The sequence below is a fragment of the Typopeltis vanoorti genome, chromosome 3 (assembly GCF_054136105.1).
Source record: "Typopeltis vanoorti isolate ZY-2024b chromosome 3, IOZ_Tvanoo_1.0, whole genome shotgun sequence".
NCBI lineage: Eukaryota > Metazoa > Arthropoda > Arachnida > Uropygi > Thelyphonidae > Typopeltis > Typopeltis vanoorti.
This window is the reverse complement of record NC_143551.1, coordinates 78,029,718-78,042,476: the sequence shown is the minus strand read 5'-3', so window position 1 is coordinate 78,042,476 and position 12,759 is coordinate 78,029,718. Positions and strand designations below refer to the sequence as shown.

General features: G+C 35.4%; 1 protein-coding gene across 5 annotated transcripts in view; it reads left to right on the top strand.

Moving 5' to 3' along the window:
• The window catches only part of LOC150108301 (sodium- and chloride-dependent GABA transporter 1-like), a 213,845-nt gene that overhangs the window by 189,326 nt on the left and 11,760 nt on the right, over window positions 1-12,759 (top strand). For all 5 annotated transcript variants that reach the window (XM_090390687.1, XM_090390691.1, XM_090390689.1 and 2 more), the window contains one exon: window positions 1,481-1,581. In XM_090390687.1, coding sequence (XP_090246813.1) covers window positions 1,481-1,581 — 101 coding nt within the window. The remainder of the gene's footprint in view (window positions 1-1,480; window positions 1,582-12,759) is intronic.

The following is a 12,759-nucleotide window of genomic DNA, read 5'->3' as shown; positions in this document are numbered from 1 at the left end:
ATACATAACCCACGCATAAAGTCATTCACAATTATGGCCCTCCTTTTAAACATTTCATTGTCATACCGTGGCAAAAGACTAATTATTCTAACTCTCTCACTCTTTTCTTTTGCTACCTCAAACAGTTCATTCAGGTCTTCTATCATTTCCATTTTATCTCCTTTCAAATCATTCATACCTGCCACAACAATCATTTCTTTCACCCTTTCCTTTTGCTCTCTAATAGACTCAGTTACATCTTTTATGGTTGCACCAGATTGGTACGATTTTGTCAAATCCTCTATTAAATCACCCATAATAATTACCATTCCTTTGTTCATTAATCCAAGTTGTTTATACATTTCTTCATCACCATCCTACTCATTCCCTGGCAACATCCACTTATCTAAAAATAACCATTAACACTATTTTCCTCTTTCATGTCTACCTTATGTGAACATAATTCCCCTGCTATCATCAGCAGCACTCTCCCTCTCTTCTTGTCCTTTCTACCCTCTCAAAAAATACTGTATCCTTCCATCATGTCCCATTAGAATATCATCTTCATTCAACCATGTTTTACTTATTCCATTGAGTTTATTGATTGAATAAACTCAGTCAGTGAAACCATTTCATCTCCCTTATTTCTGATACTTCTGGCATTTGTAAACAAACACAGTAGTTCATTTTTAGGTCTGTAACCAGTCTTATCCAAGCCACTTGTTGGTTGTGATTTCCCCACTATACCTGTCCTTGCCCAATCACTTTTATCACCACTTACCATATATATCTGCTCAGTTTCAACTCTCCCACCCACATCACAATATACTCCATCTTCATACACATATTCGCTGCCACTTTCAACATCCACTCTCTCTATGCCATGTCTCCCTATCCACCCGAGCTCCTCCCAATTCCCTGTTCATCTTGTATTCCGATTTTCTCTTCATCTCTCACACTACTACTGTTTCCCCTGCCAAGCACTTCTGTTTCTTTAATACCACTCTTCTGATTTTTCACTTCATCTTTTACTTCTGATCTCTTGCCCACATCATATTTGTACTTCCATCTAGTAACACTTTCTCCAGTGCACTCAATCCAAAGCCATTCAAATGCAACATGTCATGCCTGTATAATTCCATTATACAGGTGTGATGGGTTTCTTTAATTAAAGAAAAATCTGCTTCTCTGATTAGTTCAGGTGAATGGTGAAAAATAACAAATTTATACTCTTATCTGAGCTGAAGATATTGGCATATGTATGCTCAATTTATAACCTATTCTGTATAATTAATTTTTCATATTCTTTTATTTTTAATTGGTTAAGAAACACAACCACCTTATAAGTTCTGATGTTGGTTATCAGGAAAAGGTTTCATGAACCATATGTGTGAAGTGTTTTTTAGAATTTAAACGACTGCTGCTAATTAGCTTAATGTTAAAAGTTAACATGAAAAATTATCATTTCTTGCAAATGTTACTTTATTATTATTTTTTTTAGGTGCAAGGAGAATGGCAAAAAATATTAAGGACATGATAGGTTATCCACCTAGTTGGTACTTCATAATTGGATGGACAGTCTTTGTCCCTATAATCACTGTAGTACGTATTTATTGATTTTATAATCTTTGCTTTTTTTTTTTTTCTGTCTTAGTAATATATAATTGCATTATTTTCTTGAATGGTTAAAAATAAATTGAAATGTAATCCAAGAAAGCAAAAATATTTGCTAAATAATAATTTTTATTAATCTACCAGTATGACTCCACTTTGAGGTAGACTACTCTATGCCAGTCCCAAGCTTGAATAAAGGAAGATGATGGGTCAAGACCTTTTCCTTAAAAATTTCCCGATTATGGAAAACAATGAAAAATTATTTGAAATTTTTTAGAAAATTTTCTGATTAGGGAGAATCCAAGCAACCCAGGTATTTCAGTGTGATGATGTACAGGATTCCAGACAATCAGTATTTAAAATAGTAAGAAGAAGAAAGCATAGATGAAGTTTCAAGGGAAACCAACAGAAACCTTTGAAACAGATAAGCCCACTCACCACTTTCACCTAAAAAAAAAATCATTTTAACATCAAATATTGGAACTCTGTTCCAAACTAGAGACACAAGTTATTTGGGAAATGAGATAACATTTTAGGAATAAGTGAACTAAGGTGGGGACAGGCTTGGAAAAAGTGAGAACTCTAGATGGATTTAGATACCACTCCTCTTTCAATTTTATCACATTCTGTATTCACGGAGCAATGAAAACATTGAAAGAGGTGTGATATTTGAAGAGATAAGTAAAAGCTCGATGAGCTAGAAGCATGTAAGAGATTGAATAATATTCGAGATGTATTAAATTAACCATCATATGGTGCATTAACAAACAATAAGGATCTTGAAGAAAAGGAGATCTTTTATGAAAAATTACAGATACCAAAGCATGATGTGATTATTCCTATGAGTGATAAGAATGACAAAGTTCACAAAAGAAATCATGAAGATGAGAGAGAGTATTAGATAATGAAGCATGCAGCCAAAGAATTGCCTATGTAGCTCAGTTAATATAGATGAAGTCCTTTGGTCGGAAAGACATGAGTTCAATTCCTGTTCAAGACATGAGGAACCTTTATCTGATCTCTTTCGGCTAAAGGTGAGTTATTCGGTCTCATGGAGGTAAGGGGGTTTTTTCACCTGGAAATTCTTTTTTTTCATCCCCCAGAACAGGCAAACTGGCCCTGTGAACATGCACATTTACAAACATAGGACACACCAGGAGGCATAGGGCCAACCACCTTATCCTTGAGACGGTTGCAATTGTGAAGTCCACAGCTAAAGAATCTCAATGGTTCGTGAAACGCTTAAGACAAGACAAGCCAAAGAATGAGAATGATGATTATCTGTTACTTTGTAGAATTAATAAATCTTTTGATAGGATGAACTTATTTAAAAATGAAGAAATACATAAAATGTCTTGAATATCACCAGATGATAAAACAAAAGCTAAATTGATCACATTGCAATCAAGTGTTGTTTGTAAAGCTCAGTTTTTGATTTAAAGCAAGGCAAGCAGCTGTTGTAGGCCTGATCATTACTTAGTTATAGTAATGATCAGTATAGTAACATTAGTGATAGAACTTAAAGATGTGTAAGAATAAGAAAATTAAAAATCAGAAAGGAAGAATAAGGCATAAGTTAAAAATGAAGGAAATAAACAAAAAATTTTCTGTTATGATAAAGAATCAATTTCAAATCTTGTAGAAGGAATAACTGGAAAGAGGGGGGGGGGAAGAATACCAGAAGATACAATGGAAAGGAAATGGAAAACTTTTAGGATGGTTTATAATGAGGTGGCAAGAGACTGTTTGGGTACCACTTAAAATTGATGGATTATTATGGGTGACTTTAATCAATGAAAGATAGAGAGGAGCACTTTGAGATTTTAAAGTAGAAAATAATACAACTAACATAATATAAGAAGTACAAGTACAGTGATTTCAAAATCTCTTATGTGAGTCATTTGGAGAGACTGCTGCTTGAAGGGTGAGTATAGGTGCAGAGAATGGACCTGAGCCAATGATGCGGAAGAACAAAAAAGTAAGGAAGGAGGAGGAATTGAAATGGTGTTTATGAATGGAAAGGTGGGTAGTATGAGTGTAGGGAATGAGAGAATAAGTGTCCAAGACAGACAGGGAAACAGGTGGGGTTACTCAGTGTAGTCAAGTTGATGCTCAAAGAGGAAGTGAATGGGATGTCTTGTCAGATGTCATTTCCTTCCAGGAGGTTGACTACCATGAGATTCCACCATGTACGGTTTTGTGCTTCTCTTTTGCTTTCTTCATAGGACAAAAAGGTCCAGTCCTTAATATTTCCCATCCAATCTGTTCTTTGTCTTCCTCTTCTTCTTTTTCCTTGTATCATTCCTCCTAGAAGTGTTTTTTGTAGGGATTCATGCCTTAGTATGTGACCAAGGTGGGTGGTTTTCCTTTTCTTAATGGTTTTCAACAGATTCCTATCTTCTCCAGTCATCTCTAATATTTCTAAATTAGTTTTTTTGGCAGTCCATGGGACTCTAAGAATTCTTCTGAGGATCCACATCTCAAAGACTTTTAGTTTATTTTCACAATATTTTGACATTGTCCAGGTTTCTGCTCCATATAGCAGTGTCGACTATGTAGCATTTGGACAGCCTAATTCTTGTTTTTGTGTGAATTTCCCTTGAGGAGGTCAGAATGTTTTTCATGCTAATGAAGGTTGATCTAGCAATTTCTATTCTTCTTAATATTTCCTTATCACACTTTTCATTGTCTATAATTAGTTGACCCAAACATATATAACTCTCTACTTGATCTAAAGTATTTCCTTTGATCTTAATATTTATATCGTCCTCCTGTAAGGCCATAACATATGCTTGTTCTTCCCAGTTTTGCATCATCTGTGAACAGCTGCACATCATTTTCTTATTCTTTTTCTTTTCATGAAGATAGAAAAAGTAAAAAAGGAGGTGGAGTGCTGTTGATGATAGAAAAGAAGTTATGCCATACAAGGTAGAGATGCAAAGAGGAAATAATGGCAGTGGTTTTGAGGCAGTATGGTGTGAGAAAGAGGTGAATAGAATGAACTATTCAGTTGGATGTTGCTATAGACTTGGGAATGTGAAGGATAGTGACTATGAAATTTATAAGTATATTAGCCAAGCAAATAGAGAAAGAGTGATTATTATGGGTGACTTTAATTATGGCAATATAGATTGGGATGACAGGATAGCAAACGGAAGTAAAGAGAATGAATTTCTCCAGTTTTTGAGAAATAACATACCATCTGTTATATACTGTCCCTCAGACAGTATATAACAGATGGTATGTGAGAATCACATCAGAAAATCTCATCAGAGGGTACTTGTAAATGAGGTGTCAAATCTTCCACCATTTGATGAGAGTGAGCATGCAGTGATTACCTAGGTATTTGCCATCCATGTGAGAACTTCTGTGAGGAAAAGATATATGTGGAACTACCTGATTATTATATAAAGCTCTAGAGATAGCTTGTAGCTAAAGCATGTAATGAGGAGTTGAGTGAAAAGGAGATCAATGCTTCTTGGGTGCTTTTAAAGAACTGTCTAGTAGAAGCAATTTCTAAATGTATTCCAAGGGTCAGAAGGTTAATTAAGGTAGGTGTGAAAAATCAAGAGATTAACCATGCAATATAGAGGAAGAAGACATTATGGAGGCAACATAAGATGAGTGGTAATAATCAGTTCCATCAGGAGCACAAAGAACAGGAACGGAGGGTGATTTGGTTGGTAAGAGTAGCAAAAGTGGAGTATCAGTTAACTAATGAAGCAAAAAAAAAAATTTAGTGAGTTCTTTTGATATGCAAACGAGCAGAAAAAAAAAGATTATGGAAGGATGTCATTGTTTGGAGAAAATGGTATAAAGATAGCTGCTGCAAAATCACCCTCCATTCCTGTTCTTTGTGCTCCTGATGGAACTGATTATTACCACTATTATAAAGGTACTTCACCCTTGTGAATGTGACAGCATTCAGAGCAATTTAAGTGAAGGAGAGGAGACTGAATGGGATGTATATATGTTGAATTGAGTAAACTTGATGTTAAGGCTGTGGGACTTGATATATCACCATGTATTTGAGGGAATGTGTTAGAGTTGACATATCTTGACATACTTGTTTATTATGAGTCTTACATTAGATCAAGTTCCAAAGGAGTGGAAGTAAGTCAAGATTGTACCACTTTATGATGGACGTGACAGAACTCAGACTTCAAATTATAGGCCCATTGATGTCAAGTATTGTGGTTAAAGTGTTAGAGAGGTCAACGAAAACTAAGATCCAGAATTGGGGTGACAAGAGTGGTATTCTCTTTGATGGACAGCACGGATTTGCTAAAGGAAGGTTATGTTTTAGTAATTGCTTACTTATTTCAACAAGATGATAGGTACATTAAACAAGGGAGATGGATACACAGCAGTATACTTAGATTTTACAAAGACTTTTGATAGATTGCCACATCACAAGTTGATAGTCAAACTAATCTAATATCCAAACTATCCGCTCTAGTTGAACTAGAGCAGATCGGTTTAGATATTAGACTATTGCATTGGATTGGAGATTGGCTGTCTGATAGATAGTAGCAGTTGTGTATTGGAAAGTAATATCCTAGAAGAGGAAAGACACTGGTGATGTGACTCAAGAGTGTTTTAGGGCCAATGCTGTTTAACTTTATAGATTATTATTATTGGGGAAGATTTTAATGGAGATATTCAGCAATATTCAGTTGTTTGCAGATGATACAAAGTTGATAAGACCTATGAGGAGCAGAGCAGATGTTGTGGCTTTACAAGAGGACTTGAACAGACTGAGTGAATGGGCATGGAAGTGAAAATTCCAATTCAATATTGCAAAGTTAAGGTTTTAAAATTTGGAAAACAAAGATGGGATTAGAGTTTACACTTGGTGGGGATATAGTGGAGGAGATAAGACATCTGGGTGTGATGATGGATAGGGATCTAAAGTGTAGAGGACAACACAATGAATTCAGGCAATGATGCAGAGGACACTGACTTAATAAAGTAAGGAGATTCTGGTTTTATTGTATTCAGCCACATATGAACTATTGTGCACAGATTTGGATACCTAGTTTTTCAAAAGGATGAAGAGATTGGAAAGGGCCCAGAGGTGATTGACTAAGGTTGCTTCTGATATCTGGAATATTCAGTATGAAGAAAGTTGATCATTAATCTTATCTTATAACAAAACCTTAAAGTTTTGTTATAAGATTAATATTGAAGAAGTTTTTATAGAATGATGGGAGATGGAGAGAGAGAGAGAGAACAAGAAGCAATCCCTGGAAGCTGTATAAGGAAGGTGTGAGCAAAGAAGTGAGAATCGGGTTTTTTGCATGTCCCTACAGTATGTGCAAGCTTACAACATTACAGTATAGTAGCAAAAAAATTAATTCAAACACTCACATTTTAAAGAAAACTTTAAATTTCACAAGAAAATAAGTACAAAAATTAAACTCTAACTTTACCTAATAATTTATATGTGCGCCTCTATTCCTAATAAGGTCATTAATTCGCTTAGGCATGGACTCTACCAACATAGAACACATTTCTTATTTCTGCATCTTGAAACCATACTTTCATAATGAAATGTTAGTTATCCTTTGTGTCACAATTTAATTTAACAAGTCTCTTTTTCACTATGGCCCACAAATTTTCTATTAGGTCAATGTCAGAAGAGTTACCTGGCCACTGAAGCAGTTGGATGATGTTATGATTTTTGAGGAACTCTTTCACTTGTTTGGATTTTTCACTTGTTTTTCTTTCACTTGATTTTGGATTTGTGGGGCTACTTTTTTCTCCAATATTTTTATGTATTGGTCACTTTTCATACCACCAACACGCACAAGTGATCCTGGACCGTCATGTGTAAAACAACTCCAGAACATCTTTTTAGCTGGGTGTTTAGGCGCTTGTTGAAGGTGGACAGGAGAAGTCTTCTCAGCTGCTGATTTGTAAACATAGGGTACTTGTTCTCCCTGGACAAAGAAATGGCTCTCATCTGAGAATATGACCTTCTTCCACTTCTCAATCTTTGTATACTTTTGCTCACTGAAGCCTCTTTTTTTGCATAGCCTTCATCAATAATGGTTTCTTCTTTGGTCTGTGGGCAGTCCTCCTTTCTTCCAACAATCTTCAATATCATGTTAGAAACATTAATCCCATAGGTGCCAAGTATCTGTTTAAGTCTATAGCAGATCTTGAACTCATTTTACTTTTCCTAACTAGTAAACTATCTTGAGTAAGTGTAGTTTTTCTTTTTTTGTCCAAATTTTCCTTTTCTGTCATGAGAAAAGCTACCTATCTTCCAAAACCTCTTTAAAATCACATTAAAAGTACCCAGACTAACACCACACTTGTTGGCAATTTGTCTTTGAGTCATGGATGTGTGCTGAAAAAGGGTATATATTTTTGAATGCTTTCTTGGAGATGTATCCAATTTATAGCTACACAAAATGAATAAAACACTGTGAATGTCAACTTGTTTACACTATTAATAAATATCATAGAGACAGTTAAAACACGTAGCACTCAGCCAAAATAGTGAACTAAAACCAAAACTGAAAACAGTAAACCAAAATCAAAATTCTTGTAAACTGAAACAAAAACCAAACCAAAAACTTGACAAAAATTCACCTTGTTCAAATTAATTTGTTTGCTACTGTATATACTGTACTGAGCAAGCTTAGTCATTATATCTCTGAAGATGATGTCAGTATAGGTATTAAAACATGAGAAATATAGTCTTAATGACTTAATTGTTTGGGTTCCTACAATGTGGAAATTGTTAGTTTTCACATATATTATCAAAATGTGTTTATCAAAGGAAACTTGTTTGCTTATAAATTAAATTTTAAATAGCTATTATTTTGGGGAAAATTCCCATGTTACTCCTCTAAGAAAATATATTATTTGTGGCTATTTAACCTATTTTTGTTTAGAAGTGCCCCCTTTTTATAATGTCATTGGCTTTTTACTCAAATTTTAGGGCATTAATGATGTTTTATATAGAGAGAGATATATGAAGAATATATAGAAGGAATAATTCAGAAATATTCAGACTTTGTAGGATGTTGCTGGCTGTCTTCTTATTCAGCGGCATTCTAGTGTGTGTGGCGATATACATTCATCTGCTGTTAAAAGGAAGGAAGTATGATTGAAAGGAAAGAGGGGATGGAAAATGTGGGGGATAGAGAGATGTGGGAGAATTATTGGCGAGGTAATAGGTATGTGAACTTTTTGAAAAACCCGGGTTTTTTATATATTATTAAAGGTGGGAAGAGAATACTTTGGGAGAGGGATGAAAATAGAAATTTTTGGGGAAGGGTAAGGATAATGATGGGATGAGATCAAGGGTGGGAGCCATTTCAACAGTGCATCGTCTTCGGCTCGTGGAGAAAGTGGAGGCTATGTCATGCCAGCTTGGTGTTTCTGTGTTTAGCCTCCACTTCCTCCATGGAAGTGAAGGCCATTACCCACAGCCCTGATCTTATCTGTCATATCCCTCCCCTTCCCAAAAAATTCCTATTTTCACCCCCCCAAAGTGTTCTCTGCCCACCTTTAATATATAAAAAAACTGGGATTTTCAAAAAGTTCATATACCCCTTGCTTCACCATAATATTCCCACATCTCTCTACTCCCACATTTTCCAACCCCCCCTCCTTTCAATCATACTTCCTTCCTTTTAACAGCAGATGAATGTATATTGCTACATGCCAGGATGCTGCTGAATAAGAAGACCAACAACATCCTACAAAGGTATGTCGGAATATATTCCGCCTATATATTCTTTATATTTCTGTCTATATAAAACATCATTAATACCATAAAAGTTCAGTAAAATGCCAATGACATTATAAAAACAGGTATTCCTAAACAAAAATAGTCTAAATAGCCACAAAAATAATAAATTTTAAATGTTAATAATGTGTGAGAGATATACAAAGTTCTAATAATTCTGATAACTGATATTTCACTTAGCACTCTCAGAGTAATTAAATACGAATGCATGCATGCATTCACAAAACCATTTTGTATGCTATACCATTATGGTCTGTAATAGAATACTCTCCCACATGTGCAGCAGACTGAAACAGTTGATTAGTAAACATGCACATTAAAATTTAACTAGTTTAAATTGAACAAAGAATTTTTTTTCTGCTCTGAAGATGCTTAGATATACTTATTTAGAGGTATACGTATTGAAATATCATTACATGCCCACACTTGTAGCAAACATATTTGTTATTTACCATATATGTGTCAGAATAAGTCGTTAACCATTAACTCAATTATCATCTTGTCCAAAGCTGGTCAGACTTTGGGGCACAACAATAAAATAGTCTCTCACTCACTCACTCACACACACACACACACACACACACACACACACACACACACACACACACACACACACACACACACACACAGTGGGTGGTCTGAAGAGTTCTTGGCCTCAACCATAAATGGCAACACTATTGGTAAGATTTTTTTTCTAAGTTGATACATCTATCATAAGCATCGATGTGAAATTGCAAGTAATTATATCAAGTAGTTTGTTTTATACAGCTGTCTGAAGCCAAAGTGTTGTCTGTATCCCTTGAAATGGATAAAATTGAGTATCGTGCAGTTGTAAAATTCATTGTAAAAGAAGGTTTAATGCCAAAAGAAATTCATTCGAAGTTCATAAAAGTTATGGGCACTCTTCTCCTTCGTTTTTGACAATTAAGAAATGGGCTGCTGAGTTTAAACGTGGCTGCACCAGCATTGAAGATGATTCATGAAGGACTGGAGGATGTCCAAAAAGTGGAACAACACCAGAAATAAATCATTGATCAGTGCACGATATGGTATTGGATGACTGGTGAGTCAAAGTGTGTGAAATTGCTGAGACTATGAAATGTATCCTACACATTTCAAAAAAACGTGTAGGATACATTTTGCATGAAGAACTGCAAATGAAAAAGCTTTGGGCAAGATGGGTGCCACGCTTGCTCACAGCAGATCAAAAACGCTCTCGCATGAAAATCTCTGAACAGTTCTTGGAGCATTTTAAGAAGAATAAAACTGATTTTGTGTGTTGATTTATTACTATGGATGAGACTTGGATTCATCATTACATACCAGAATCCAAACAGCAGTCAAAACAGTGAACAGAAGCCAGTTGTTCAGCGCCAAAGAAGACAAGGTCATGGCATCGGTGTTTTGGGATACTAAAGGTATTTTGTTTATTAATTATCTTGAAAATGGTAAAACAATAACTGGGGAATATTATTCCGATCTTTTAACCAGACTAGACGAAAAAATTCGTGAGAAAAGACCAGTTTGCAGAAGAAAAAATGATCTTTCATTAGGACAATGCACCTGCTCGCAAGGATGTTTTGCCAATGGAAAATTAAGGGATCTGCACTATGAATTATTGGAACATCCATCCTATTCCCCAGATTTAGCTCCCTCTGACTTCAATCTCTTCCCAAAACTAAAAATCTTCTTCGCTGGTCAGCATTTTTCTTTGAATCAAGAGTTCATTGCAACTGTAGAGGGGTATTTTGCAGATCTTACTGAGAACCACTACAGAGATGGGATAATGGCACTGGAGCATCGCTTGAATGAATGTATTAGTCTTAAGGGAGATCATCATCATCAAATTCCTACCATGTACACTCAAAGGGTGTACAGGATATGATGTACTACATGAAACAAATTACATCATTACTAACTTCCTATCTAGAATTTTCCTCCAAATCAGCCTGTTACTTGTCAAGACTCCAACATTATCAGATCTTATATTTCTATCGTCTAAGGTACTTATTATCGTATCAATCCACCTATATCTTGGTCTTCCTCTGAGTCATTTAAGTGACCATACCACCTGAGATTAGCTCTGCTAATGCATTCCTGGATGATGACAATGTCAAGTTCTTTCCTAATATCCTCATTTTTAATATGATAATGCCATTGATGCCATCTGTTCATGCCTATAATCTTTCTCAGGACTCTCATATCTGCAGTCTTCTGACCCAACTCTCAGATCCATAAGTTAAAATTGGTTTGAACACTGCAGCTAATTTAGTGTTCTGACTAATTTCTCTCTTATTCCATATGAATTTATTCAGTTGATTTCCCACCATACCAGCTTTGCTGATTCTGTTGTCTATTTCTATATTTAATTTACCATCTTCAGTAAAAATCGTGCCTAAGTAGCTGAAATGTTTTACTTGTTCCACAGGTTCTCCATTCACAACACAGTTGATATTTTCAGTGATTCTGCCTATTTTTATTGTCTTTGTCTTTTTATTGCTGACCTTCATACCATATCTATTACAACAGTTATTCAATTTAGTCATAGAATCTTGCAGCTTGTAGTGGATTTATTTAGAAGTATAACATCATCTGCATAAAGCAAAGAGCTAACATTAACACATCCAATTTTCATGTCATGTTTAATACCACTTTCCTTCATAATGTGATCCATATAGATAATGAATAACAGAGGGGATAATGTACATCCTTGTCTGACACCAGATTAACATTAAACCATCTTCCTGTACTTCCTTCAATTCTAACTGCTGACTTACAACTGAAATAAAGACGAAGTATTGCTTGATATAATACCCCATCGACACCATATAACTGTAGCGTATTGCATAGCTTCTCTCTTGGCACCTTGTCATATGCCTTTTCCAAATCGACAAAACTTAAATACAGATCTTTGTTATATTCCCATGCTTTCTCAACTATTTGTCGTAAAGTGAAGATATGATCCTGACAGCCTCTATTTGGCCTGAATCCAGCTTGTTCTTCACCAAGCTTTTCTTCCACAATTCTTCTCAACCGTTTCTCAAGTATACGTGCATAGATCTTGCCAGGAACTCAGTAGGGAAATACCTCTGTAATTCACACATTCAGTTTTATTTCCCTTTTTATATATGGGTACTATGAGAGCTCTACTCCAATCATCGGGAATTCATCCCTCTGTCCAGGCTTTCTGAACTATGCAGTGCAGCCACTGTAAGACTTTTATACCACCATACTTCAGCATTTCTGGTCGAATATCATCTACTCCTGCTGCCTTTCCACATTTGAAGCCTGTGATGGCTTTTTCTACTTCAAGTATCAATATATATATTCCTGACTGTATGCCTGTTGAGTGTTTTTTACCACTGTGCTGTCATCACTGCTTGTTTCATTTAGCAGTTTTT